The sequence below is a fragment of the Aptenodytes patagonicus genome, chromosome 3 (assembly GCF_965638725.1).
Source record: "Aptenodytes patagonicus chromosome 3, bAptPat1.pri.cur, whole genome shotgun sequence".
Lineage (NCBI taxonomy): Eukaryota > Metazoa > Chordata > Aves > Sphenisciformes > Spheniscidae > Aptenodytes > Aptenodytes patagonicus.
In genome coordinates, this window is record NC_134951.1 from 77686285 (window position 1) to 77712223 (window position 25939).

A 25939-nucleotide genomic window follows, 5' to 3' on the forward strand; every position below is an offset into this window, starting at 1 on the left:
CTCCCATTATGTCAAACGTTGTCTCTTCCTTGGTTCAATCAATCTTTGCAGCAAAAAACAATGGGTGACACAGCACTGTAAACATTATGAACACTTTCAGAGCATTTGAACAGACACAATGGCACATTGTCAAACTCCTAAGCAGAAGAACCAAAAGCAGTGCTATTGTTGCACGATGAAGTCTTTAGCATCACTCCAGCGAAAGCATTCTCTGGGTTTCTAACAATCTGGACAGAAAACTTAGTTCTGACGGGATGGGAACAGGAAGTTGAAAGAATAAGCAGCAACTGTATAACGTGGAAATGTAGCAATTAGTCAGACTCCAAGCACCCAACCATGCAAGCATAACCCAGTATGTCACCTTTTTCTCCTATTCAAATATCTATTGCATATGTAGTTAAAACAAAGAAAAAGCACAGTCATTTCCATCTTAGCCCATTTAGGTTTTCTCCTATCAATACTGAAAGTTCTTCAAACCAAACAAATATAATTAAATAAAGAGTGAATGAAGAAAGTCTCTGCAGGATAAAAGACAAATTACCCTTCGTGTGCAGAAGACAGAACTGCGAAAGCAGAGAAAACGAAAGCTGTTAACCTCATGTATGATGAATACTTCTGGAAAGGGCCCAGAGTACAGGCTCCAGATAAAGACAAATGAGAACAATGCTAGCAAATATACATATCCTTTAATAATGGTTGTTGGTATTTCCCAGTGGGTGCTGGTGGGGAAAGACAGAAGGACGACACAAAGAGAAAACAGCTGCTAGTTAAAAGAGATAATTAAGTCGTCCCATAGCATCTATCTCCAGAAAACTAAAGAAGATTAAAGCAATCCCGATACACTGGTTACGCTGGATAAATGCATCATTAATTTGTCAATATAATCAAAACACATATAATACTTTTCAGTAAAAACAAGCCACCATTTTTTAATAAATGGTGCAATCCAAAGCAAGTTCACCATACTTTTGCACAGTGGAAGCCCAAAGTTTGTGTTGCTCCAGGAACATAAACCAGGTATGAATTCAGTTTTAAGTCTGCTCCTGCCACAAAACAAAAAAAAGCCAAATATAACAGTACTATTATAGCATCACCAAGCTACTATGTCTTCTTCCGATTCCTGTTGAAGGGAGAGTACTAACAGAGAGAAGGCTATCACCACTGTATCCCAGTTACTCTAGATAAGCAAGGAATTAATCCTATGTTGCTTTCCAAAGCACTGCAACTGCAGATTGTAACAGGCCTTTTATTTCTTCCAAAGATCAATAAAGATTTTTTTCTGGCACAGCACGTATGGCAGGTAGCTCCTCAGCAAGGCTGCAGGAGACAGATATACATCCCCTAACAGCATTTCAAAACAAAACAAAGGCATCTATTTTATTCCAAAACAATACAAAAACAGGAAATAAAGACAAGTCAGGCAGCACAAAAGATTGGGCTCCCTGACCTGATGGCATCCTATAACAACACAGGACTTAAAAACATCCATGTTCTGAACTTTTTTGAACCTTCTAAGCAAGTTTCCTCAGCCTGTTTTCTCCTCTATACACCTTTTGTTCAATATTCTGCAATTTTCAATTTGCTTTCTTGAGGCTCATTTACAACGTTTTTGAGCTATGTTTGCTCTAGAGTGTAAGAAAGGCATTTTCTTTCAAACAAGGTCCTAACCATCAGTCATCTGCGTTGCTAGTAGCGTAACTGAGAATTCTCTTGCAGACAAAGCTTTACTGGTTTCTGGAGTCTTTAAAACAAGGCAACAGTTAAACTTTAAGAACATGGCTTCCACCAGGGAAGCATCCTGTGTTTCAGCTAAAACCAGGCCATAACATAGCATACAGGTCAAGAATGAATATAACTCTGCTTCTATCTTGAGGTCCTCGTAGTTAAAAAAAGCAGTAATAAAATTAACCGGCATGGCCTCAGGCCAGCCTGTTTCCAATACTCAGCTGTTAAAAATTCAGGTTTAAAACTCCTCTAAGTTTGCACTCCACAGCACTCAGCAAATGGAAACAACTTCCTTGAACTTTACTAATATGACTCCAAGCAGGCAACCAGGTAGACTCTACAGGAAGAAATTCAAGGCTCTACCCAGGTGGACTAAACTTGCAGAGTGACTAAGAGATTTGAAAGAGAGAGAGATACTTACTTTGAGATTCTCTCATGGGTAACTGCACATTTCTCTAATCTTACGAAGAAACTCTCAAAAGTCACAAGTGAATGAGCTCCAACTAAAACAGAGGCAGCAATGCTCAAAATAGTGTAAGCAGTTTCTTGGCATGATTCCACTGACCTCCAGTGGGCCATACCCTCTTCGTTCTCCTAAGCACTTCTGATTTTCACACTCAAAACTTCATACTCAGCCCAGCTGCGTAGCAGAGAACAAAAAACTATTCCAGCGGTGTGTGATAGCTAGTGGGCAGGCACAAGTGGTTGAGAATAGAAATGCTGCCTGCTATATACATTAGAAAACAGTAAATTGCCTGTTTCCAGTGAGATCTTCCTTGCTAAGAGGAAAAATTATGGCAGAGAATTTATCTGAATGTGTTCAGTGGTAGGAAGCAAAGTTGTCTGACTTTTATTTATGTCTGAAACAGGCAAATAAGTTGTGTGTCTACAAGTTTAAATAAAGTATATGCATGTAATTCACTGATACCTAGTAATATATTTCTCTTATAACACAGATGTGATTTATGGAGTTTTCTGCACTTTCAATTAAGAGGAGGTAACAGATGGTAAATACTTAATTTTAAATGACGTGTTTATCACAACAACCTTTGCTACCAAATAACAGCTTTCAAAGCTAGGAATGGGATTGCCGTAAGAAAACTAGAAGCTACTGAAGTACTTCGACAACACTGCAGACTCCTGGAAGCATTCACACTATTGCAGTGAGAATCAGTGTAGTGGCCTGTGGTAATCTGCTAGGATGTTAGTTTATGTTATCTTCTAAAAAAATTATCTCCACTCCCTCACTGCATCAGTGGAATTTTAAGGACAGAATTTCAGCAAAGCCATATCATCGGTTCATAGAACCCTAGGGACAGAAAACGTTATTTCTGCTTTCCTTTGTGTTTCCCATGGCCTGTAACCTTACTAACAGTACAGGGATCTAAGAAGCCATCCGTAACTATGCCACAGAGAATTACAATTAACTTTTTTAGATCTAAGTTTCTCCTATACCATGGACAAGTAACAACAAAGCTAAAAATGTTAGCGTTTCCGATTTCCTTATCCTGACCATCTATAAAATTCAGCAGCTGGCCTGCTGGTTTATCAATCAGCTCCACTCAGATGCTGAAGCAGCTCAAAGACAAGAAGAATGTGCAGCTTGCTTTTTTGTGACGGGGCCTCCCTACAGAAACATGGCACAACAAAATCAGAAGAAAAGACAGATGGGAGATGAAATTAACTTAGAAGGCAGTTTCCCTCAAGCGGAAGAACTGTGTTTGAATGTGCCAGTTACTACATGGTACAGTAGGAGGCCAACACAGGAAGCAGAAAGCCAACATGGGAAAGAAGAAACCAAGGCTTGCTCATAACCTAATTTTACATTCTTGTGATATATTTGAAATTAACAAGAACATTACAGTCAATAACGGGTTACATAAGGCATCCTATAACAAATATTCTCTTTGGACGGAACAATGAATGTCTGTATGCACAGGTCCTTAAAATAGGTCTTGGCCAGTCAAGTTCAAAACTGATTCTTGTCAGTTTTCTCCTAAATCTCTCTCATTCTTTGACCTTGCAACACTGCCCTCCCTGGCATGAAAACATCAGGATCGGGGGCCCCATGCCAGGGACAGCTGGCTCGAGCAGACCTAGCACAGGGCACAGCTGAGACCCTCAGCCACACTGGTGGTACCTCAGGGAAAGTGTATTTAAGAAACAGCAGAAAACACCAGAGAGGGAGGAGGAGGGAACAGAAAGGAGAAACAGCAAAGGGAACACCAAGGTCAGAGGAGGAGGAGCAGCTCCATGGCAGGGCAGATATTCCCCATGGAGAACCCACGCTGGGGCAGAGGAAAGATATGAGAAGAAAGGAGCAGCAGAGAGAAACTGCTAGGCTGACCGTGGACCCACCACCTTCCCACCCTCTCACACCACTTGTTGCCCTGTTGAAGAGGCTGAACGTCACCTGCAGTCATAACAAGGGGGGGAAGGAGACAGGAATGAAGGAGTCAAGTTGAGCCTGAGAAGGCGGGGGCGGAAAGCTGTGTTTTTAATGTTTGTCTTCTTGTTTCCCACTACTGAATCAGTAATTACATATTTATTTTCAATGACAATAAATAGTTTATTTTCCCCAAGCTAAATTTGTCTAGCCCATAACAGTAGCTTGTAAGTGATCTCCATCTGTCCCCATCTTGACCCATGAGCTTTTTCACTTCTGTTCTTCCTATCTTCTGCCTCCATCCCACTGGGGTGGAGGAAGCGAGTGAGCGGATGGGTGGGAGTTTGACTGGTAGCCAAGACTAACCCACCATGTGCTCAAAAAAAGAAAGTCTATGGAACTACTGACTGTGAAGAAGAAAGAGAAAAATAAGTTCAATGCACATCTATGAAGCTTCCCAGTCTGAATATATTTGATCAGTTTTCAAATATGGTGACTAGACAAGAGACACTCATACATCACTTGCAGACCATCTGCCTGGCCATTATTGTCACGCAGTTTACCATGGTCATCAAATTCCCTGCTATTCTGTTATCACTGCCATCTGTATAGCACAATATAATAATAATAATAGATTGCATAAAAAGAATTTATGATGCAGCTCATCATCTGAAGTTTGCTCTTCCACTTTCAGTCAACAATAGATCATTGATATCAACCCCTGCTAGAAAATGAACATTTTACACTGGTAACATTTTATGCATTGGCATCATTTGTGCTGGGTGGTTCTATGGCTTTTGAGAGGAGAGTCTGTGACTTCAAACTTTTGTGTGAAAGAATGAGCAAATATAAAGCGAGCATTCCTTATTTTTCAACTGCAAGCTTGCTTGTGATTTAGACCAACTAAAACATTAGAGATGCAATATATCAAATAAGTTTGAGAGTAAAGACAAACAGAATGTTTTCAGGGGTTAAGAGTTCAAAAAGGAAGTAGTAGATACATTACAGCAGCTAAGGTACCAGAACTAACCACAGCAAAAAATGGTTCATTGGCTTTAATCACCAGCTATTCAAACTTTATCACAAAGTTGAATTAGGGAATGGGAAACCACATAAAAATTTGCACAGAAATAACACAAAGTATGGATGCAGGAAAGATTAGTTGTTTCTATTGAACAAACTTAAAAAGTTTGCTATGAAGGTGTACAGGAAGACATATGGGAAGAAAAAACTAACCCCCGATAATTAAAAGTAAGATTTTATAATGTTGTAGCTTGTATCAGAAACATAATTCTAGGACTTAATTGCACAGATATTTGGTATATTTTCCTATTTTGAAGTTATGGGGGCGTGTGGTGTGGAGGAAAATTATTACCTCCTTGTTGGTCTCTGATATAGACAAATATCTCAACAAATACTATGCAAATATCATTTCTAGGATAGCTGCAGTTTATTCCTTAGAAATAATTCATTTAATGTTCAAATCTTTAAGATTCTGTAATGACTGCCTTCCTAAAGCTGATTCCTTTTACTTCTAATGAGATACACCACCTAATAGGTTAATTTCTATTTGTGGAGTAAAACTTTGCAACAACAACATATATACATTTGAATGTGTATCCTTGAACTACTATTCTGACTACATTTAAGGTGCATATGTTATCATGTTAAGAAAAAGAAAAGAACGGAACTGATGACTTAAGTGTTTTGAATCAAAAATCGGAAAAGGAAATAGAGATTTTTCTATTTCTTCCATTAAAATGTGAGTGCTTATAAAGCAGAGTAGTAATACTTTGAGGGTAAATAATTGAAATAAAAGCAATCAGGATGTGGTTTGGAAAATTCTGAAGTCTAACCAAGTAATTGGGATATAAAAGTACGTACTAGAGACACATAGGTCCTTTTTCTTTCCTTTTAACTATTCCCAGAAGAACGTATTTTCTTACCTGCTTTCGAATGCAAGGTCCTTCTTGGTTCCTCAGGCCCCTCAATTGGTTGGTCAGCAAGGAAAACTCGTGCCTGGTCCACAGCATTGAGAATGGTTTGCTCTTTATCCTTCAGTTCACGCCTCAGTGCCTTTTGGGAAGAGAAAGAAGGCGGCCATTTGTAACTTGATCTTGTGAACAACAGATACTAAACCATTTTCTCTGTTTTCACCTCTCTGACCAGACCTGTCTAGTAAGTGAGTAATAGCCAACATGTCATTCAGACTGCGAGATAAAATGTAAATTTTACAGAACAGAAATGGCAAGAAATTAATTAAGGCTAGAATTATAGAATTGACTTGAAGAATTGAACACAAGAAAGATGATGATGGTAGGTTTTACAAACACTCACCTAACAGAAACTGAAACTACTACATTCAACTTCTAAAAAAAAAAAGTAAAATTAAAGGGTTTATTGCTATTAACAGGATTGCTAATATATAGTAGATTACTACAACAGACTATTTTTTCTTTTTTGGTAGCTGGAATACCAGAATTGCATCTACTGAAACTTCAGAAGATAATTTCACACTGCTAAAAAGAATTGCAACAGTACTTTACATTCTTTAGAAAACGCTACCTCTTATTGTGTCTCCTATTTATTAAAATTTTTAAAACTTAGACGATACGTAACCAGAACTTTTATAATGAGAATACATTCTGAAAAAACATCCTTCAAATTAGCCAACAATATTTTGAGCCTTATTATGCAGAAACAATTGAGCCTTGTAAACAGAAAAAAAAATCAAATTTTCTTTTAAGATGTTTTCATGCTAATGGAAATTAATTTCAGGATATTTTGTTACCAAGCATTTACGACTTTTTTAAAAGGGTTAAGTGTAACCACCCTTTTTTAAAAAAAGCGTTCATAAGTAATCAGCTGTAATGTTTCTTATAAAGCATTTTCTTCCATTCCATTTTTTAAGTATAAATCTGTCCCACCTAGAATGAAACTACTTTGCATGTTTTATTTATATTACTTTCCACCAATAGAAACACAAAAGAAGATACTTTAAACATTAATAAAATGCTATGGTTAATTTTTACAATATATTTTTTAGCTCTAATTACAAAATCAAGGCTTATTTTGCTGACACAATCTGCTCAGGCCCCATTCCAGCTCAAGAAAAGCAGTTAGTGTTCACATTAGAAAACAAAACGAGTGCTTTGCACTACAGAAAATTGTGAAAAACAGTTACCATGAAAGTCTCGCAAATGTGACCTTATCCTTCTCATCAGTAAGTCTCTTGATGCCACAAACACAAAAAACACCTACCTCTTGACTTCAGCTTAGCAGGAGGCAAGATATTATTTTTTGCCCCTTCTCCCCCACTTTATTCCTTTATCCTCCTCATCTTCCCAAATCCTTCCATTCCTTCCCACTCTACTTCTGCTCAAAATTAAATAAAAAAACCAAAACCCAACAAAAACTGATCACTAAAAATATGCTAACCTCCATTACATTTAGGAACTTGCATTATACAGTCCTATCTTCAGTAACCATTAACTATTGTCTTTATACAAAAAACTCTTCACAAGTGTTCTCTCTACATGCTTTTGTATAGCAATAATAACAATAAGGATAAGCCCTATTTTTTGTAGCATTTAGTATATACTATGTTTAATAAGAAACAAAAATTGTAATTCAAAAACCAAGCCCTACTTTGTAAAAAAAAAAAAAATTTTTTTTTACAGAAACTGAAGTATTGTAAAAGCAACATTCCTGAAGAATCCCTTCAAATCAGCACAGTATGTATCAATATTTTAATTTCACATAACACACATTAGAATAAGACTCTTCAAAATCATCCATATTTTACAAATCATGAAAACATTCTCTATGCAGGAATTTGTTTCAGGAAAGAAGGAAGACAAGAAGCCATTATCACTACTGTGCAATTAAGGCTCAAAAATTACCCATTTAAAAAGCTTTTGGTTAGTAGAGCCTGTGGGGATGCATCATTAAAACACAATCTTAACTTTTAATTCCAAAGATTTTGTCAGAAACAGAGGGGTGATTACTTTACTTCAGTGTGAAGTATGAAACTTTCTAGAATTACTTTTTTTTCCTCCATGCAATTTCCCAAATATTTCCAAAGCATACAAGAAAAAGGAGGCTATGACACATTTTGAGCCTACTAAGAAATTTCAGCAGTTAGAAATAATTTACAGATGGATCTCTTTTGCTGCGTCTCTCCCGTTTAGCTTCACATATTGTATTCATCAATTTCTCCTGATCACCCTCAATAAAACTTCAATCAAGTTTGACCTAAGAGACCTTGGATTTAATTCTCTGTCCCCCTCCGCCATCCCTGCCACTGAAGCTGTTCAAATTGAGGTTGACAACACAAAGATTTTAAGACTTTGGCCCATCATCTCTAAGTCATCCAAGGCATTCCTTATTAATACACCTTGACAAAGAAATCTTTTAGCATGAAAGAAACCTTGCACATGAAATAATAATATTGAAATAATTTAGTAGTAAAAAAGAGTATCTTGAGCACACCACAGACTTCTTACATCATGGTTTATACATTTTTTTCTTATGCCACAGATGCAAAAATAATTTTTGGAACAGCCACTCAGACTTGCATAACTTTATTCCTTGTTTCTTAGCAATACTCAGTATATCTCCCTGTCTCTCTCTGCCAGTAAGCAAGAACAGCAATGAGAGTACATGATTCAAGAATAACCAAATGTATCCATAATACCCTCTTGTCCTTCCAGGCAACAGAAAAAAAAAAGAAACCCACTTATAAATCTAATCTTGAACTCAAATATCATCTGTCTTGAGTGGACTGAAGAAAGATTTCATTGGAAAAACCACATCTACAAGAACACTACAGAGTAAAAGTAAGCCATAAAAAGCCCAGCAAGGAACGTAAAAGCTGCAATACTGAATTTGATTATTGTATTAAAGATTTTTATATAATAAGCAGTGCAGTCATGTATTTTGGTGTTTTATTTAGTTTTGCAAAAGATACCTCCCTGACGGCTACTCAGAATGGATGCACCTCTTGCAGTAGAGAAGTATATTACTGTGTCACTTCATTCCCCCTTGTTTGTCATTAAGGACTAAAATAGTTAAAGCATTCATACAGCTTTGAGCGTAGCACAGGTTTTGGTAGTTGGAGAATTCTTCCCCCGTAGCTAGCTATATTTTTCAGGGAGAAAATTAGGAGAAAATTAATACTGGAGTTTTGGTATAGATGAAATAAATAATAAGTGAAGGTATGGCAAAAGACTTGAGAGGCACCTTGAAACTTGTCACTGAAACTGTCCACTAATAAGGTAAACACGTGGGTGCAAGTATTTTTTGAGTCCTGTTGGGTATGCAGATGTGAGCGCAAAATGAAATTTTGAACACTGAGCACATAGATAGTACACTTTTTTTCCCCACATGATGCTCCTTTATATTTATACAAGTACAATGATATTTTAAAGCTATATTGGTCATACAAAAAGGGGCTGTATGCAACTTTGGCAGTAATTCATACCACTATATTTCATACTACAATTCTAAATTGTACAATTACTGTATATTTTAGGTAATGGTTTAAAATGCAAGCTTCACTTCCCTCAGTAATCTGACAGGTGACAGAGACTACCAAATCCAACGTCTACACTTCCAACAGTTTTATTGCATTTGAAAATTCATTCTTATTTCCTACATAAACCAGGACATGGATTTTTTTAAAGATTCCTGGAGAAACCAACACTAATTTTAGACATTCTTGATTCTTATAAAAGAAGGGAAAAGAAACCTGGAAACCTAAAATCTGGTGTGCTGATGCAGTGCCAGCACAAACAGTTTTCAGAGCTGACCTTAAATAATACTAGCCAAGAATAATTAAAAAAATCCTCCTTTGAGACCTGAAAGAATTATTCCACTGGTAGGTGGACAGGGGCTCACAAAACTACACTCTTGAAATGTTTTATGCAGCATCACACAAAGCAACTACGAACAGCATGGCAGCATTCATTTTGCAGGTATGAGGGACATCCTTCAAGTTACTTGACGATGGCAGATTAACACAGGACCCCACTAACACAATCCTCTCAGGGAAGAAAACAAAGAAGTGTTAGCTCCCTGATTTACAACCATTACCCAATGATTTACTCTCCATTTAGATTTGTTCCTCTTTCAGTAAGTGTGAAACATATGTTTTTCCCATTATAACTTTGGAAATTATATACCATTTGTTCTGTTATACCAAGATAATCTAACCCGTTTGCCCTTTCTTCATTAGAGATGCTTATGATTTCTAATATAAAAACTAACTCTTCTTACAAGCTAACATTTTTTAACTTACTGTCTGAATTTATAGACAAGGAATTTGCCTAAAACCAAGGCCTTCCAAAATTTCTGCAGGGAATGCTTTTTAGCTGAAGCCTTTTCCACTCTTGAAAAATTAGAAAGCTAGAAAAATTCATGAATTTTTACACTGTTTAGTGTATCCTGTAAGCACCCATTTCCTTCAATTGCATCTTAAAATTATTTTTATAGCATAGTAAGTGGGCTTCCAAAATTATGCACTGTTGATCTACAGCCTCTTTTCTCCTCTTTTGAATTGTACAGGCCTGTATAGAATAATTCAAGGAGCAGATCAGCTTAACAGTTCCAACAGATGAAGGTAAAGCTAACTTCAAAGAAAACACTTAGGATGTTCCTTAAAAACAGAACATATTTAAATCAGGTCTCATTATGCACTCTTTCAAGGAAGTAAAGACGCACGTTACTGTAACTCCTATCAGTTTATCACATTGTAGCTTTATGTGCCAATCAGCAGCTCCGGTAGCATTTAATTACTTAGTCATCTTTATTCTGCAGCCGGTGCTTGAAAAACTCCTGTTACTTTTATACACTAAAATGAAATGGAAAAAATCATCCCTGGCATATAATAGGCTGGGGAGAATAAGTAGGATGATTGAGAAAACTTGAAGAATGGAAAGAGGAATTGTTTATGAAGATCACACAGAGATTAAGGTTGTGACCAAGTCTCTGCCAGCTGTCTGCATCATTAAAGAATCAACTAGAAAGAAAATAAGCGTAGCATGTTTAAAAGCTGCTCCTTCACGACAGACGCTATTTAATATCACACGTATACATAAAGTTTCAAAAGTAAGTATTTTGGTCTCTTGACACAACTCTACGTGAAAGTCAGTTTTATAACGTATCTACCCAAGCTGATACAGAATACCTTCAAATAAAGAACAATATTTAATTTGAGATGGTGCATCTCACCATGCATTTACCACTTATTACTTCGTACTTAATCTACGTGGCAAAAGAAATAATGAAGGAGAAAGATGGTGCCTAATATACAACCATTAATACTGGGAGACAGAGACACGTGCAGCACATGGGACTTCAAAGATGAGACCCAATCCTACATGTTCTGATAACCAGTGACAAACAGTGACCAACACCAGAATAAGGAAAGGAAGGCAAAGATCAGAGTGGAGGAAAAAAAAAAAAAGAGGAAGCTGTTTGTCTCTGTAATAAGTATATATATTGAGCATTTCAGATTCATTTTTTTAAAATAGAAGAATCTAAACAGAAGTTTAAGTTTTGGAGGTTTATCCCACGTCACTTGCAAAAGACTTCTCAAAAAGGACCAAAGACAAGTGAGTGGCGAAGGCTGCATTTCTCTAAATTGTCTCTCAGTTTACCATTTACCGCTTGCTACCTCTATTGCCGTAGTGGCTATACAGAGTGTCCAAATAGGGTGGCAACTACTAGGGTTCAGCGTGAGAGCAGACCTGGAAGTCACATCCATAGCAAATTCCTTGCTTGCCTGCATGCACCGGGAAACTAAATTGACAGGAATATAAGAGCATAGATGCAGGCAAAAGAGAGAATTAAACTATGCATACCAGAGGCCAGATCTTTTACCAGAGGCCAACGAATGTTAGCTTACTTAAGACTTGCCCTTTGATTTATCAAAAAAGATGCTTCAGGCCAAAAATAGGGGTATTTCTTCACTGAGACTATTTGTCCCTTGATAATTTCCCTTCCCACTCCGGTCTATGGATGAGTGCATGTGGTCATGGCTATTCACCAAAAATATCACCCACCTCTGTAGATGCATTAATAGATATGCATTACATGAAATAAGCATCTGTAACTAATTCTCAAAGTGCTTTACAAAGTACAGCCAAAGATATAGAGGATGGAAAGTATGCTTTATCATCTGCTGTTCAGACTTACAGACATGAAATATGAAGCTGTTACTAACATTTTAAAAACTAATAAAATGACAATCTCAAATTGCATCTGTGTATTTATGTGGTGACACCTTAATTAAGAAAGGGTAACTGACCTCCTTCTGAACTTGTTAAAGTAGTTCAAAAACGGTAAGGCTATTCTCTTCATTTTCTTCTAACAGCATTTTAAAATCAGAAAAAGACGTTTTGAAGTCCATTTGGAAAGTTTTCACTTACAATAACCTTGCAGAGACTTTGAAAGGACTCCTTTGTGCACTAGAAAAGAATCCATCGTAATGGCAGAGGTACGCTTAATTTTCATACAGATTGCATCAAAAAAGACATTAAAAAGCTATTCTTGAATTAAAGAGGACAAGGCTACACTTTTTCTTAAAAATGAAAATAAAAATTGTTTTTCACACAGTTAATGATTTGCCAAGAAAGAACCTCTCTAGTCTTTTCTGAAGGAAGAACTGCTGCAAGTCCTGCATTCCCTAGAGATGCTACAGGATCTAAATCCAACTAGGGATGAAGGGAGGCACTGCTTAATTGAGCAAAGGTTACAAAAAATGAGGCATAATGATGGTCATTAATATGTCTTCCAGCACCAATGATCTTATGTAACTGGATTTCATATTTCCTAGCTCACTGAAATAAGACTTCGTTATTTGTGTTTCTAGGTCAACAATAACCAAGCCTTGGTTGCCCTGAGAAGTTTGGAGGGCTTGACAGAGCGTAGTCTTAGGCACTGGAAAGCATGGAATGCTTGCAGCTTTTTTCTTTTTAAATTGGATTTGGGACTATGTTGGGGAAAAAAAACCCAAACACCACACTGTGCATCCCTGAGCTGTTGCCATAGACATTAACTTCAAAACAGTTTTTTCTAAAAATATATGATTATTGTTCTTTACACAAAAGTAATCCAAAAAGACAGATCCCAGTGTTTTAACACAAATCCCCTGCTGAATGAACTACTGAAATCCTCAGAATTATAGCCATCTGGATTTCTCCAAAAAGGTTAGTGGAACCCTGTTGTGATGGATTTGCTACACTTAGCACATATGCACTGAACTTGCTTTGTTGGGTCCTTTTCCCTTCTTCAAGAAAGCCATTTTTTGAATATTCAACTCTTACTTCGCATTTCACTGTACCAAGAAAGGGATGTCCTTTCTATGGCTAAGCTTTCTCGCTTCTCAATGACAGTATTGACCAGGACTGTTAAAGGGACAGCAATCTGTTTTTCTTTTGTTTTTATGTGCTCTAGTTTTTTAATGGGGGGAAAAAAAGTATCATATAAACAAAACAGAACAAAACCTGCTAGAATACAACACTACTTTTTCTCACCCAGCCAGTTACTAAGCTAACTGACCATATTTTGGTCTAAAGCCATTGCAATGTGACAGCTAAAAAAGGGCACGAGAATCATTAAATTTGATGGCTTGAATAAAGCTACACAAAAAAAGCAGATGAAAACAGGCTTGTTTTACATTGCTATGCACAGGAAAAAAAGTAATGTTTTTAACAGTGCTTTTAGAAAAAAATATCTGTTTAACATACCTAATCAGGATTTAATATAAGAATTAATATAGGTTGCACCCCAGAGACAGCAAAAATGCCTGAGTCAGAGTGCGGAGTCTGACAGAGAGACAGAGAGGGAAGCTCTTGAAGCCTTCCACTCTTCGGGTGATGGAAAAAAGTATTTACTTTTACACAACAGCAGTAATCATCCGGCTAGCAGTGGAACCAATTTTCAAATGCCAAACTGCTTGTAAATACACATTCAGTTTTATATCAAAGGACTACAATGTGCTTTTGGTGAAAGAAAATTAATCCCACCAACCTCTACTATGGAAACATGACAACCATCCTGTATCAACAACCTTGAAAGACTAGACTTTTTTTTTTTTTTAAACCTACTCTGAGGAAAGTCATGCCTAGGTTTGCAGGGCAGAAAGAGAAATGAACATGCAACTTCTGGTTTGGATTTTTCCTGAAGAAGAAGATTACACAGTTCATACTAAAAGGACTAACCAGCAAGTTGTGATGTTAACACACATGCTTGTGTTTAACAACTACAGATGATCAAACCCTCCACTTTAGATCAGATCCAAATAACAGCACTTCAAAAGTGAACTACCCTTGAACACTAGGCCAAGGTTCAAAACAAACTGGAGAAGAAAATGCCATCTACATATCACCTATGCAGTCCACAGAAATATTTTCAGGGATTTTTTGTAGGACACAAACACACATACATACAGCTGTAAAATAGTTCATTGTGCCCCAATGAATTACAAAACAGTAATATGCTCAATGAGACCTCTTGAGTCCTACAGTTACCACTCTGCAAATGCATTTGAGGCCGGACAGGCAGCAAGTGCTCTGCCTCACTGATGAAAGATCAGGTTATGTAGTACTGATGTGCTCCTTACTACTTCAGGAACGGCACACCTAAGCACCAACCCATAGATAAGGAAAACTGAACAGCAATTTGAAACTTTGCATTTTATTCTTGACTTCATTACTGGTTTTAGAAATGCTGCGGATGATATATATTCCCATAAGAACCCAACAACTTAAAAATGAACAGTTTAACAAATAATGCATTTCCAGTCATTCCTTTCAGGCATTTGGGTATTGCTTTGTCATTGACTAATATCAGCAGACTAGCAAGATGACAGGTTGTGATGTAGCAATCACTTCACAATTATTTTGTAATTCATATATTTTTACAGTTAGCTGAAAGGACAGAACCAGATCTAGAGCAAAATCAATTTATACCACCTCTCCTGTCTCAATCACTTGAGCAGGACATGGAGTCTACTTTAATAAGGGCTTCTCCATTACAAGTGACTAGATGGCAAAAGTGATTTAAAAATCTGACATGAGATACAAAGGCTTTAAGAAGCTCAACCTTCTAATAACTATTAGACTTTTAACGTATGTGATCTAGAAACTCTGGACTACACTTAAAAAAAACCCCAAAACATAAACCAAAGCCAACCAAATGGAAACAGTATATGCAGGAAACCCCAACAGTCTCCTCATTCCTCCATCTTCAAAGCAGCCTCTTCTTTTTAGGAAAATTTGTTGGCTTCCATTGCTACCACAAACTGTTTTTATTGTAAAAATACAAAAGTAGCAACCTTTTACTATCTGTGAACTCTTTTTTTTTTTTTTTAATTAAAATGTTGTTTTAAAGAAAAAAAGGTTCACCAACCATGATGCTTTAGATATGCATGCCAAAAGAAATAATGAGAGACCTTCTGCCATTTTATGTGAAATATGTGAAAAACATCTATCATTCCTATTGGTACAAAGGATTTGTTTAACGTTGAATATTGGCAACATATACAAACTGAAGGCATCTTCCTATATAGGAGAAAACAAAAGTGATTTGATGGTATCTGTGGAATTAGCATGAAAATGAATTGTCAGTAATTTTTAAGACAATTCTCCATCCTTTAAGTATATGGAATTCGAATAAACTTCACTATCTATGCAACTCTGGGAAAAACACATCATGGATTTTCATGAAGAACTCAGCTTCAAATTCTTGAAGACACAGTCTCTGAGGATTCTGTAATCCAACAGAAGTATCACGAGCATTCATGTACATCTCTGATCAACAGAAGGTGGGAAGAGAAGTAAGCCTCTCTACTTCCTCCATTTTCTTTTGCCTATCCTCCCAACCTCTGCTACTGGCTCCTGTCAGAAACAGGACAACAGCATATATGAAACTTAGGGACAAACCAGAACCTTTATTGTAACATGTACAAGAACTGGTGTCCAGACAAAGGGGACTGACACCAAGAAATCAGCAAAGACACAATGCCATTTTAAATTGTCTCCCAAAAAAACCCCAAACAACCCCGTAGGAAAACATCACTGTACAATGCCAAATAAAGCACTGCAGCGAGTCTATTTCAAAGGCATTTAAAGAGATTATACTCTCTAAAAATCAACCTTCAAGACAGGGCAATATATCATCAAAATAAGGATCCTTCCTTTCATTTCAGATGAAACTGTTTCGTAGAGCTATCTACAGAACAGAAGTTAGATTTCTTCCACGGTCTTCATCAAAGTTTTACCTCCTTTGAAGAAGCAAGGGAAATTTGTGTCCTCGATGCTAACTCCAATTAGCTTCAAACTGTGAAACTGTGCAGTGCATAGCATATAACAGTATAGCTTTGGACAAGTTTTACTGCTCAGTTACATAAACCCCAACAAATGAGGGTATGGTGGAAACACTGTCAGAGTGTCAAATTTGCGTCTCTTCTTTATGGGTAGCAACTAGTATGACTTCTGCTTTTTGTATCAGAAAATACTCACAGGGAAAGGTGGGGGAGGGATAAAGAACAAAAAAAAAGCATTATCTTTTTTTTATGCATCCTAAACACGCAATGCCTCCAGCCTGACACAAGACACACAGAACAACTGCTGCATATTAAATGGCTTATTACTTAATTTAGCAAGAGCACTCAAATATTCTATTAGCACTAGTAACCACGTATATCTGCAGTGTCTTGCACTATTTCCCTGCACCATGCAATGGTAACCATCTACCTCTTCAACATAAGAGAGAGAAATTCCTCTTTCTTTGCTTGCCAGACAGGCTTGGGTTTGTTTAGCCTGTATTATTACTGAGCACTGATGAACTGTCAGCGTTAACAGGCCATAAGATTCTTGCTTCAAACTGAGATGATAATACCATTAACAAGCACTGTTGTTGTTAAGAGTAGTTAAACTCAGGTCACCTTTTGCTCATTTTCGGTGATTAAAATTTCCTCTGCATTTTTCAAAGATGCTCAGAGGAGCATCTCCTGTCTGACAGTTGCGTAAGGGGAGGAATATTTCCCTCTGCAGGAGGAAGCACAGGCACCAGAGCCCAGCTGAATGCTAAAGCAGCAAAATGCTAGAGACCAGTTGCAATGTGAGACTACCTCTAATGTTCCTGTTCAGTTTTGGAGTTCGGTTGTGTATGTATGCATGTATGCATACATGACAGAGGACTGCTACTGGAAATCTTGTCAAAGCTAATTACTCTTTCTTAGAAAGAGTCACTTTGGTTTCTCTTCAGAAGCAAATGGTCTAGACAGGCAGCTGAATAATTACTAAACAGTCAACAATCTGTCCTCTACTGATGGATTCTCCCTATGCAGCAGAACACCAGAGAGTCAGGGACAGGCAGCAGAAAAGCAGCTACACTGGCTCAGAAGAAAGGTCCTGTGTCACAAGGACCAGCTGCAAAAGTCATGTCAACCGAATGATGCTCAAAGTAGGGAAAAAAATTACTCAAAATTATCAGAGCTCAACCCAGACAGTCTTCCCCTGTCAAACTACAATTCCTTATTATGCTTGCACCACGATCTATCTCATGGTTTGTGTTAGATGCTCCCCTCTCCCTAATTCCCTAATCATTTCTCTCTTGGTTATTTTACATCACCAAGGTCTACTTCTCCCCCCTTGTCTCTTTTTGCTCTCCACTTTTCCGCTCTAGCTTCCCATTTTCAAAACTACCTAAACTGACAGAGTGTTTGTAAAGCTTATACCACATAGTTGCTTACTGTGATATGATAGATTATACTGGATCTCTGGTTTTGGTCACTTCTCCAAAATTTCCTGTCTCTGGATCATGTGCTAATATTTCCAACATCCACTCAGTAGGGAAAAATTACTGTAAAACCACCACTGCAAAAAATAAGCAGTGTTTGAGATGGGAAATATTCTACTCCAGACAATTCTCCAGACGTATTTGGGAGAGACATGAGGAAGGAATACCTTAAGGGCAACAAGACTGTTTCCCTCTGGTTAGTCACCTCCTTCAGCTGGTTCTAGCTGCCATCAGGAGTTACAGGAACATGAAAAAGCAGAATTTGACACCTGTGTCCTGTCCGTACAAGGCCACAGCATTAAAAGAAAAAAAGAAAAAAGGTGAAGAAAAAAGCAAGCCCCAGCTGTAACATGTCACATATTCTATGGCACAGCAGCAATGCGGCAGGTATCACGAGATAGTTGTGGTGGGTTTAGCGGGGGGTTTTGGTGCGTTGTGTGTGTGCGCGCGAACTTGTTTGTTTTAAGTAGCAGAGGACTTTCCCTCATCATGAATCACACCGAAAACAAATAACAAACAGAACTTCAGGTGGGAGTTTTAGCCCCTCGTCAAACAGGGAACATCCAAACTTGTCACAGCATGCAATAGTCTGTATCGCTTTATTAGTTACGCTTCTGCCTCCGCAAACCAAACTTGTCCAACGCAACGGCCTTGCTAGGTCTTTGCATTTTCAAACGGGTGATCTAACAATGCCTCATTAAAAATAACAGAAAACCCAGCTGTAAATTAAACTAAGCAGATAAGCAAAAAAATATGGCTGCTTTCAGCCAACCCTACCAATAAGAAACTAGGATTAAAACATTGCTGGGCGTTCAGTATACATATATTAATAAAAAACATTGGGTAAACCTGCTTGAAAATTGTCAGTGTTTTGCAAATTGTGTTAAATCATCCAATTACAGGGTTGTGCCCTCCTACTATTCAACTGAGTTTGTTATTTGATTTTAACTTAATCTTTTTTCCAGTAGAAAAAAAAATGGAAATTCAAATAATCCAGGGAAAGTTCTTCAAAACATCCATGGACATTAAAGAGAAATCTTTGCCTTATTTTTCCCCATCACAAGTCCTTATAATAGCTGTTTGCATAAACCATATTCCTTGATTAAAAATAATTCTGTAAGAATGATTAATTGTTAATTTGGGAAAAAAAAGGCCCTACTGAACCTTATTGCAAATGTTGTCATTAACCGTTTTTTTGGAGGACTACAAAGTGGCTTTCCGTTTATGAGAAAGAAGTCATTTAATATAACTGACACTAATTTGGGGGCAATTAGTGAATTGCAACTGAAACAGACTAGTACTTAAAATCATATTCCCATGAAGCAAGGCATATTAAAGTTAACTCAGCTCCACACATACTTTCCCACAGAAGGCGGACACATCAGACAGATCACAAGACTTACTACTTACGTCCACTCACTTCATTTCCTTTCTCTGCTTTGTCTCTTTTGTTTCTCCAGTATGAAAAGCTCTTTTTTTTTTTTAAGCTCTTCAGGCAAAGAATTGAAATATTTTACACGCAGTGAAACCAGTGTGTATTAAAAAGGATTTCTTTTTCTTTAGAAACTAAGAATTTGAAACCATAAACAATTTCTCATTAAGAAAGAAAAAAAAAAGCATACCATGAAATTGTTATTTTTAGTCCTCAATACTTAGAAACAAGTGTATGCCATGGCAAAGTTACCTAGTAAAGCTATGGAGAGAAATAGAAGCAATAAGTAAAATGCTGATGATATAAATAATAACACTGAGAACCAACACAGGGAATGTCTTAAAACCAAAAACTAGAATTGGTTTTAGTGACTGGTTGCCGTTAGGAGTAACAAAGAATATTCTGACATAGCTATAACAATATTTCCCAGAAATGTAAATATCAACTTAATGCCATTAAAAAAAAAGTGAAAACGTGCAAACAAGCAGTGCAGCAAGACACCTATACCCTGGTCCCTTACCCCAGAAACCCTTAACGAAAAGTGTACACCATAAATACAGATTTAAAACAGTAAGGGAATTTCACTTATTTAGTTCTTTTATATTGTATTTAGTAATGAGGTGCTCTAGCTTCAGTGCTTCTAACTCAGGAATGAAGTCATTGCTTTCTTAGAAATCTCTTTGCATTCATCTACAAGTATAATCAAAATGAGGTAAGCATGTTTATTTGCTATATATTCTTAGACCACACACATCATCTTAGTACCCAAATGTTTTCCAGGATAGCATTAAGCAATGTGATTCACATCTGCCCTGCACTTGTTCTTTCATTTTCTCTCCAGTGAGAAAAGTACCTTTGTTTTTACATACCATGGGGTTTTGTTTGTTTGTTTGATATACTGTGCTGTGTTTACTACCAGCCATTCCTTCATGTAAGTTTACTCCACAGCTTTACATCCAGTGTTAAGATAAATAACTTATTCCTCCTCTTCCAGTGCTGCTGCACCACCACCATGAAAAGCATAAGTAGGAAGACAGGGGTGAAAAAGGGGTTTGAGTAACTGCAGCTAAGCAACTATGTTCACCGGACTAAGAATCTCTTAGCAGCCAGAAATGTCGGAAGGCATTATCTGCATGCTCATACAGAAGAGTACAAGATCATCAGAAAATCATCTCAAATGATGCTGACCTATTGAAAATGAGTAATTTCAACCAAGCATGACTGCCTTGTAGCTTCAGACTCTGTGGCGCGTTTCACTCTGCCCGTACACATCACCTCCTCTCTGCTCAGCTCTGTCCACTGCATCTGAGCTCTGAGCCACCTCCGAGCATCACAAATACAGCACGACAGAGAAAAATGCTGATTGCTTGCACATTGCTGGTGTTGGAGAAGCTGCTACGTGGTCAGTTCCCATACTACCTGCAGGCAGACATGAAGCACCACTGCAGAATGAATTGATCTTTGCAGAATGCCAACAAAAAACTAAGTGTTGAATATCAGAGGTACAGTTTTCAAGGAACCTTTCATTGGGCTCGTTTCTCCAAGAAAGGCTAGTACCATCATAGCGCATCACTGGGCACCTCTAGCAATTCTCACAGAAGAAAAGCTGTAGCAGAGTTTAGCTCAGTTTTTCAGTGTAGCCCTTTGACATGGATATGTTAGGTATGCACAAGTCTATTTCGGCTAGCTTATATTTGTGTATGTTCAGCACTGATCATCTTGTCACTACCAAAGTAATAGCTTCATTTAAAGTACACATAATATTAAGGATGCAAACCGAGTTAATCAGAAAGTCAAGGTGTTACGATAGCTTTGCTGCAGTGGCAATGGCAGCCTGATCATAAGCTTACGTACTCTTCCTCCCCCAACGTCCTTCATACTTTGAATGACTAATGTCAGTCAAATGCAAAGATTTGCTCTGTATTTCCTTTACTTCCTCATTACTCAGAGAACAAGCCAAACAACACATCCATAAGACAGAATGGGTGAAAATCATTGTACCTTTTCAATTTTGTAAACTCATCTATGTACTGTCTACCTCATAAGCATTAAAGACGTGCTTATTCTAAAACATTCCTTTCCAAGTTCAGGAAATGTAGCAAAAATGTTATGTTACATCTGTGACACTAAAATGAGGCACGATGAAGCACCAATGCCATAAAGGAAGTTTCTGCCTTAGGGAAGGAAAAAAAACCCAGTACTTGTCTGAACCTGGGCTCAAGTGCCTCACTCCCAGCTTTCCACAACTGGGACTGTACCTAACTCAGACATGGGAGCACTGAATTTCAAATTCTGTATGGGAGTCATCCTCCTCCTCATATCCAAAAAATGAACTAAATAGAGAATATCTAAACAGAACAAAGTAATGCAATGTCAAAGTGCCCAAGTTTGCATATGCTGCAAGAGCACTACAACTGCTGTCAGCTAGATGTCTACATAGGCTAATTTCTCTTGTTGAAAAACTAATTTGTTACTAGCATAGGTATCTGTGCTGCACTGCTGGATAGACGTGACCTATCTGTTATGTATGAAAGGAAAAATGAAAATAGTTTGACCATCAGGAACTCACAGAGAATGGAGAACTAATAAAGACAGACCTTTTTAAACACTCCTTAGCGAGGGAAAATACTTCTGCCAGTAAGATGCTGTTCCCTCTTCAGTTTGGATTTAGGACCTCTCAATTTTTTAAAACCTCAGCCGTATGGAGCTTTACAGATTTGCCTTGCCACTGGAAGTCTGTCAGATTTTCAGTGCTTCCTACACCTCCTACTTCTTCTCTGGGGAAGAAGCCTACCGCGTGGGGTTGGTGCGCATGCACCCAACTGATGGCACGGCTTCTCCGCGGCTCTGGGAACAGCCACAGAAACAAAGCAGAACGTGCAGACACTGATCATGCTTTACATGAAACTACTGTATAAGGCTACGTATGACTCTGTACAACTTCTAGAACCGCCCCCCCCCCCCCCCCCCCAAGGCCTCACATGCCAAATCCAACATTTACACCTTTGAACTCAATCCACAAGAGCAGTGCCAAGAACCAAAGCTGTTTGTGGATGTGGGCAAGTCCCTCACACACAGAGGAGGGCAAGGGCATGATGCCTGTTGGCCAAAGGTGAAGAAAAGTACTCAGGTATTTGCCTAGGGGAGAAGCTACACTTGAAGTTTCTTAAGTGCAGGTTAAGCGGTGCTAACTAACAGACAGCTGTCAAACCTCTGAGAGACACCAGGAATTCAACGATGGGAACACATGCCAAAATACACAAAGAAATTGATTATGTATTTTCCCATCTACAATTCCAGTAGAAGAAAAAGCACACTGTTCAACTAAACCAACCTGGACCCAAACACCTGTTGAAGCTCACTTAGCAAGGATATTATGAGCATATTCATTATTCCGAGAGCAGAGGTCCGTATCGGGGATTTTATCACTATATGCAACTATTCTTCACTTTTTGTTTTTCTCCCTCTTCCCTCACGTTTTATTAATTCCAGACTTGGTTATAATTTGTAAATACAGCCTTATATTTACAAACAAGTGCACAGTTTCAACACATTCCAGTTTGTGCCACTCAAGTAAGACTTTGGGGAAAAAAAAAAACAAACAAATCCTGCATGCTTCTGCAATTTCCCTCCTAGCTACCTACGCAGCACTCAGAGTAGCCTCCTTCAACTTTCTTTTTCTTCCAACAGCCCAAAAGAGCATCACCAGGCTTTACAATGTCAATGAAAAAAACAAAATTAAAATAGTATTTTCTGTCAACCTCACAGGAGTAGATTAGCTCCAGGCACTTTTGACAAGTAACCAAACAGTGCTTCTGTCAGCTACACTTTCTGTCTCAAACTTGAAATCATTAGCAGTTTGGAGCTAAATTCTCTGTCAAAAGCATAATAGACTTAAATTTTAAAATATTGAAATAGAACTCTCCAATCCTTATGATGAATATACATCTCCCTTCTCTGTGTAATTAGAAAAATATGTAGATTTCTACATATGTTAAAAGCACTGCTGAAAATGAATCAACGGATCAATAGTGCTCTATGTAAGAAAGCTAAGCACTGCCTGTTTTAATGACTCAAGCCTAGAAACTTTCTAAATCCTCACAATTAAAAGAAATATATATCATCCCAAGTTCTCGTTCATTTTTATTCATACTAAAAAGCTGCCAGGATTACTAAGCACCTCGCTCTAGAAAAAGTCTATTAGACTTAGAAAATACTATGTCTCAGATACAATATTTAGGTTACAATTGTTCAGTAATAATTTTTCCTCCCAGTTTAGAGGGTTCTGAGTCACTACTGCAGCAGGGGCAAAAAGGGTTATCGGAGTCTACTTTTTAGTCAGAGCCTGGGAGCTTGTTTCTGTTCAGGCACCGAGGCTCCTGAAAGCATCCGTACCCAGCGTGATGGCATACACTAGCCACAGCGCTGATGTCAGCGTGAAGCATTGCACAGTGTCCCTCTGCTTCAAAACTCTAGATGAAAAATCATGTGCAGAGAATGCACGGGGCACACCTGTCAGACACCATCGACAATTAAAAATGACACCCTCCCCCTCCCTTGCATTTATCTGATGATAATATTTTCACATCAGTCTTCCCTCTTTTCTTTCAGAGCATCAAAATGTTATATTTTTAGCATTTTGTTCAGTTGGAGGGTTTCTTCCCTGGCTGGAATCTGATCCCTTTAAGGTAGTGAATGCTTACACAAACTTCTAGCCTATCTCCTCTAAGGCAGATTCATCACTCAAAAAGGAGATGGAACCGTTGAAGAGAAAATGTACAAACTGCCATTACTTTAAAAAAAAAAAAAAAAAAAAAAAAGACTTCATATCAAGGTGAATGAATATAGACTGTATAAAACCTAGAGCAAGGGGGAAAAAAGAAAATTTTTAGAAGATGACCTGAAGTAATATTTAACTGAAAAATGATGTATTTTTTCCAGTAATTTCTTTAAAACAATCTCATTTACTATTCTCTCTTCTATTACTGCTAATCCTAAATTCTTGCTGACCTGTTTCACTGACTTAATGAAAAATACACCATTAAAAGTAATGATTTGATTCAAATCACTGAAGTCTCTGTTGGTACTGAATATTTTAATTTACACCCAAGTGAATCACACATTTATAATAGTATGCATTTTTAAGTGACTGTTTATAAAATCATACACATTGGTCAAGAGATTTTACTTTAGGTTTTGGAAATTCTTCAAGCATGTAAGTTGCAAACCAGCTGCTTCAAGGGAGAGGAAGTCTACTGTGTTTTTTTTATCTATTGTATTACCTATGTTAGGACTTTTTGACTAAAAAATACTTAGTAATATAGAAGGAATGTATAAAACTCACTCCAACTCCAAACAAAAGTGAAAATAAATGTATCGGAACATTTACGTAATGATTTATGGCTTTAATTTACTACCGTCTCTAAAGCTTGTACTTGTTTGCAAAAACAAAATTGCCAACACCAATGTTATGAAACTAACTGGGAAATACCATTGATTTATTGAGTTATACCATCAAACATTGGCATAAATACTTTTTCCCCTCCCCATTCACATATTCATTTAACAAGAAAGGTCTAAATGATGAAAATCATACTGTAAAAATAAACAAACTACTAGCATCAGCAGCTATTAAGTTCTTTGAGAAGACCTTTAAAATGTTCTCTCTCACTACAGGCTATGCTTGTTCATTTAAGTAACAGCCCGCGTTGGCTAGAAGTTCAGCAGAACTATGCAGCTTCCTATATGCCCCTGAAATCTGTCCTGCAGAGAAACAGGGTATAGGGATACCCAAACAACAGCCATCTATCATTAGCACAACCACGTGTCAGTAATAGTACGGCATCTCTGACAATCAAAAACTAGAGTTAAGGCTGATGTTCATTCACTGCAGAACCAGAAGAGGCTGCTCATGTCACAGAAGTTACTGCATGCGTATTCTCTATTCGGCAGAGCGGGCTACAAAGCTTCACAGCCAGTTAATATACAGTGCTTGCAATCACTTCAGAAAACAGTCACTTCACTACTAGCCCTGACATAACGTTACATCACCATTAAACAACAAGATAGAAAGGACCTTCGAGAAATCTTTGGGTTTGTACAGGATGCTTTTAAAATGTCCTCACGCTTTACAGGGAAGTAAATTTTAAGATGAGCAACCAAGCATGTAAAATAGCTTGTTAGTAACAAATGGGTGATAGTGAGGACAACATTGCACTCCTTCCAAAATGAGGTGCCTATAAAAACACCCCAAAACCAAAACACAAACCAAAAAAACCCCAAACCCCACAAGCAAGAAACAGCCACCTCACACAAGCAAATACTTTCTATCTAAATTATACCATGCTCAACAGAATGCAGTAAAACTGTTGATTAAAACAAAGTGATCTCAGTAACTCTGTGAGGAACGACTGCAGACATTGCAGGCCTATCAAGCACTGCACTATATAGAGGAATTGTACTTGTACCTTACTATTGACGCTCAGAGTACCCTGAGCCTTCTGATGTGGACAACCACTGACGATACTTTAAGTGATGCTAGAACAGGAGTCATGTTACTGGCCTCTCAAGATGAGGATTCAGGTTCCAAA

General features: G+C 37.7%; 1 protein-coding gene across 4 annotated transcripts in view; it reads right to left on the reverse strand.

The window, feature by feature from the left end:
• Window positions 1–25939, reverse strand: part of UTRN (utrophin) — a 418084-nt gene that overhangs the window by 96369 nt on the left and 295776 nt on the right. For all 4 annotated transcript variants that reach the window (XM_076333919.1, XM_076333918.1, XM_076333920.1 and 1 more), the window contains one exon: window positions 6058–6187. In XM_076333919.1, coding sequence (XP_076190034.1) covers window positions 6058–6187 — 130 coding nt within the window. The remainder of the gene's footprint in view (window positions 1–6057; window positions 6188–25939) is intronic.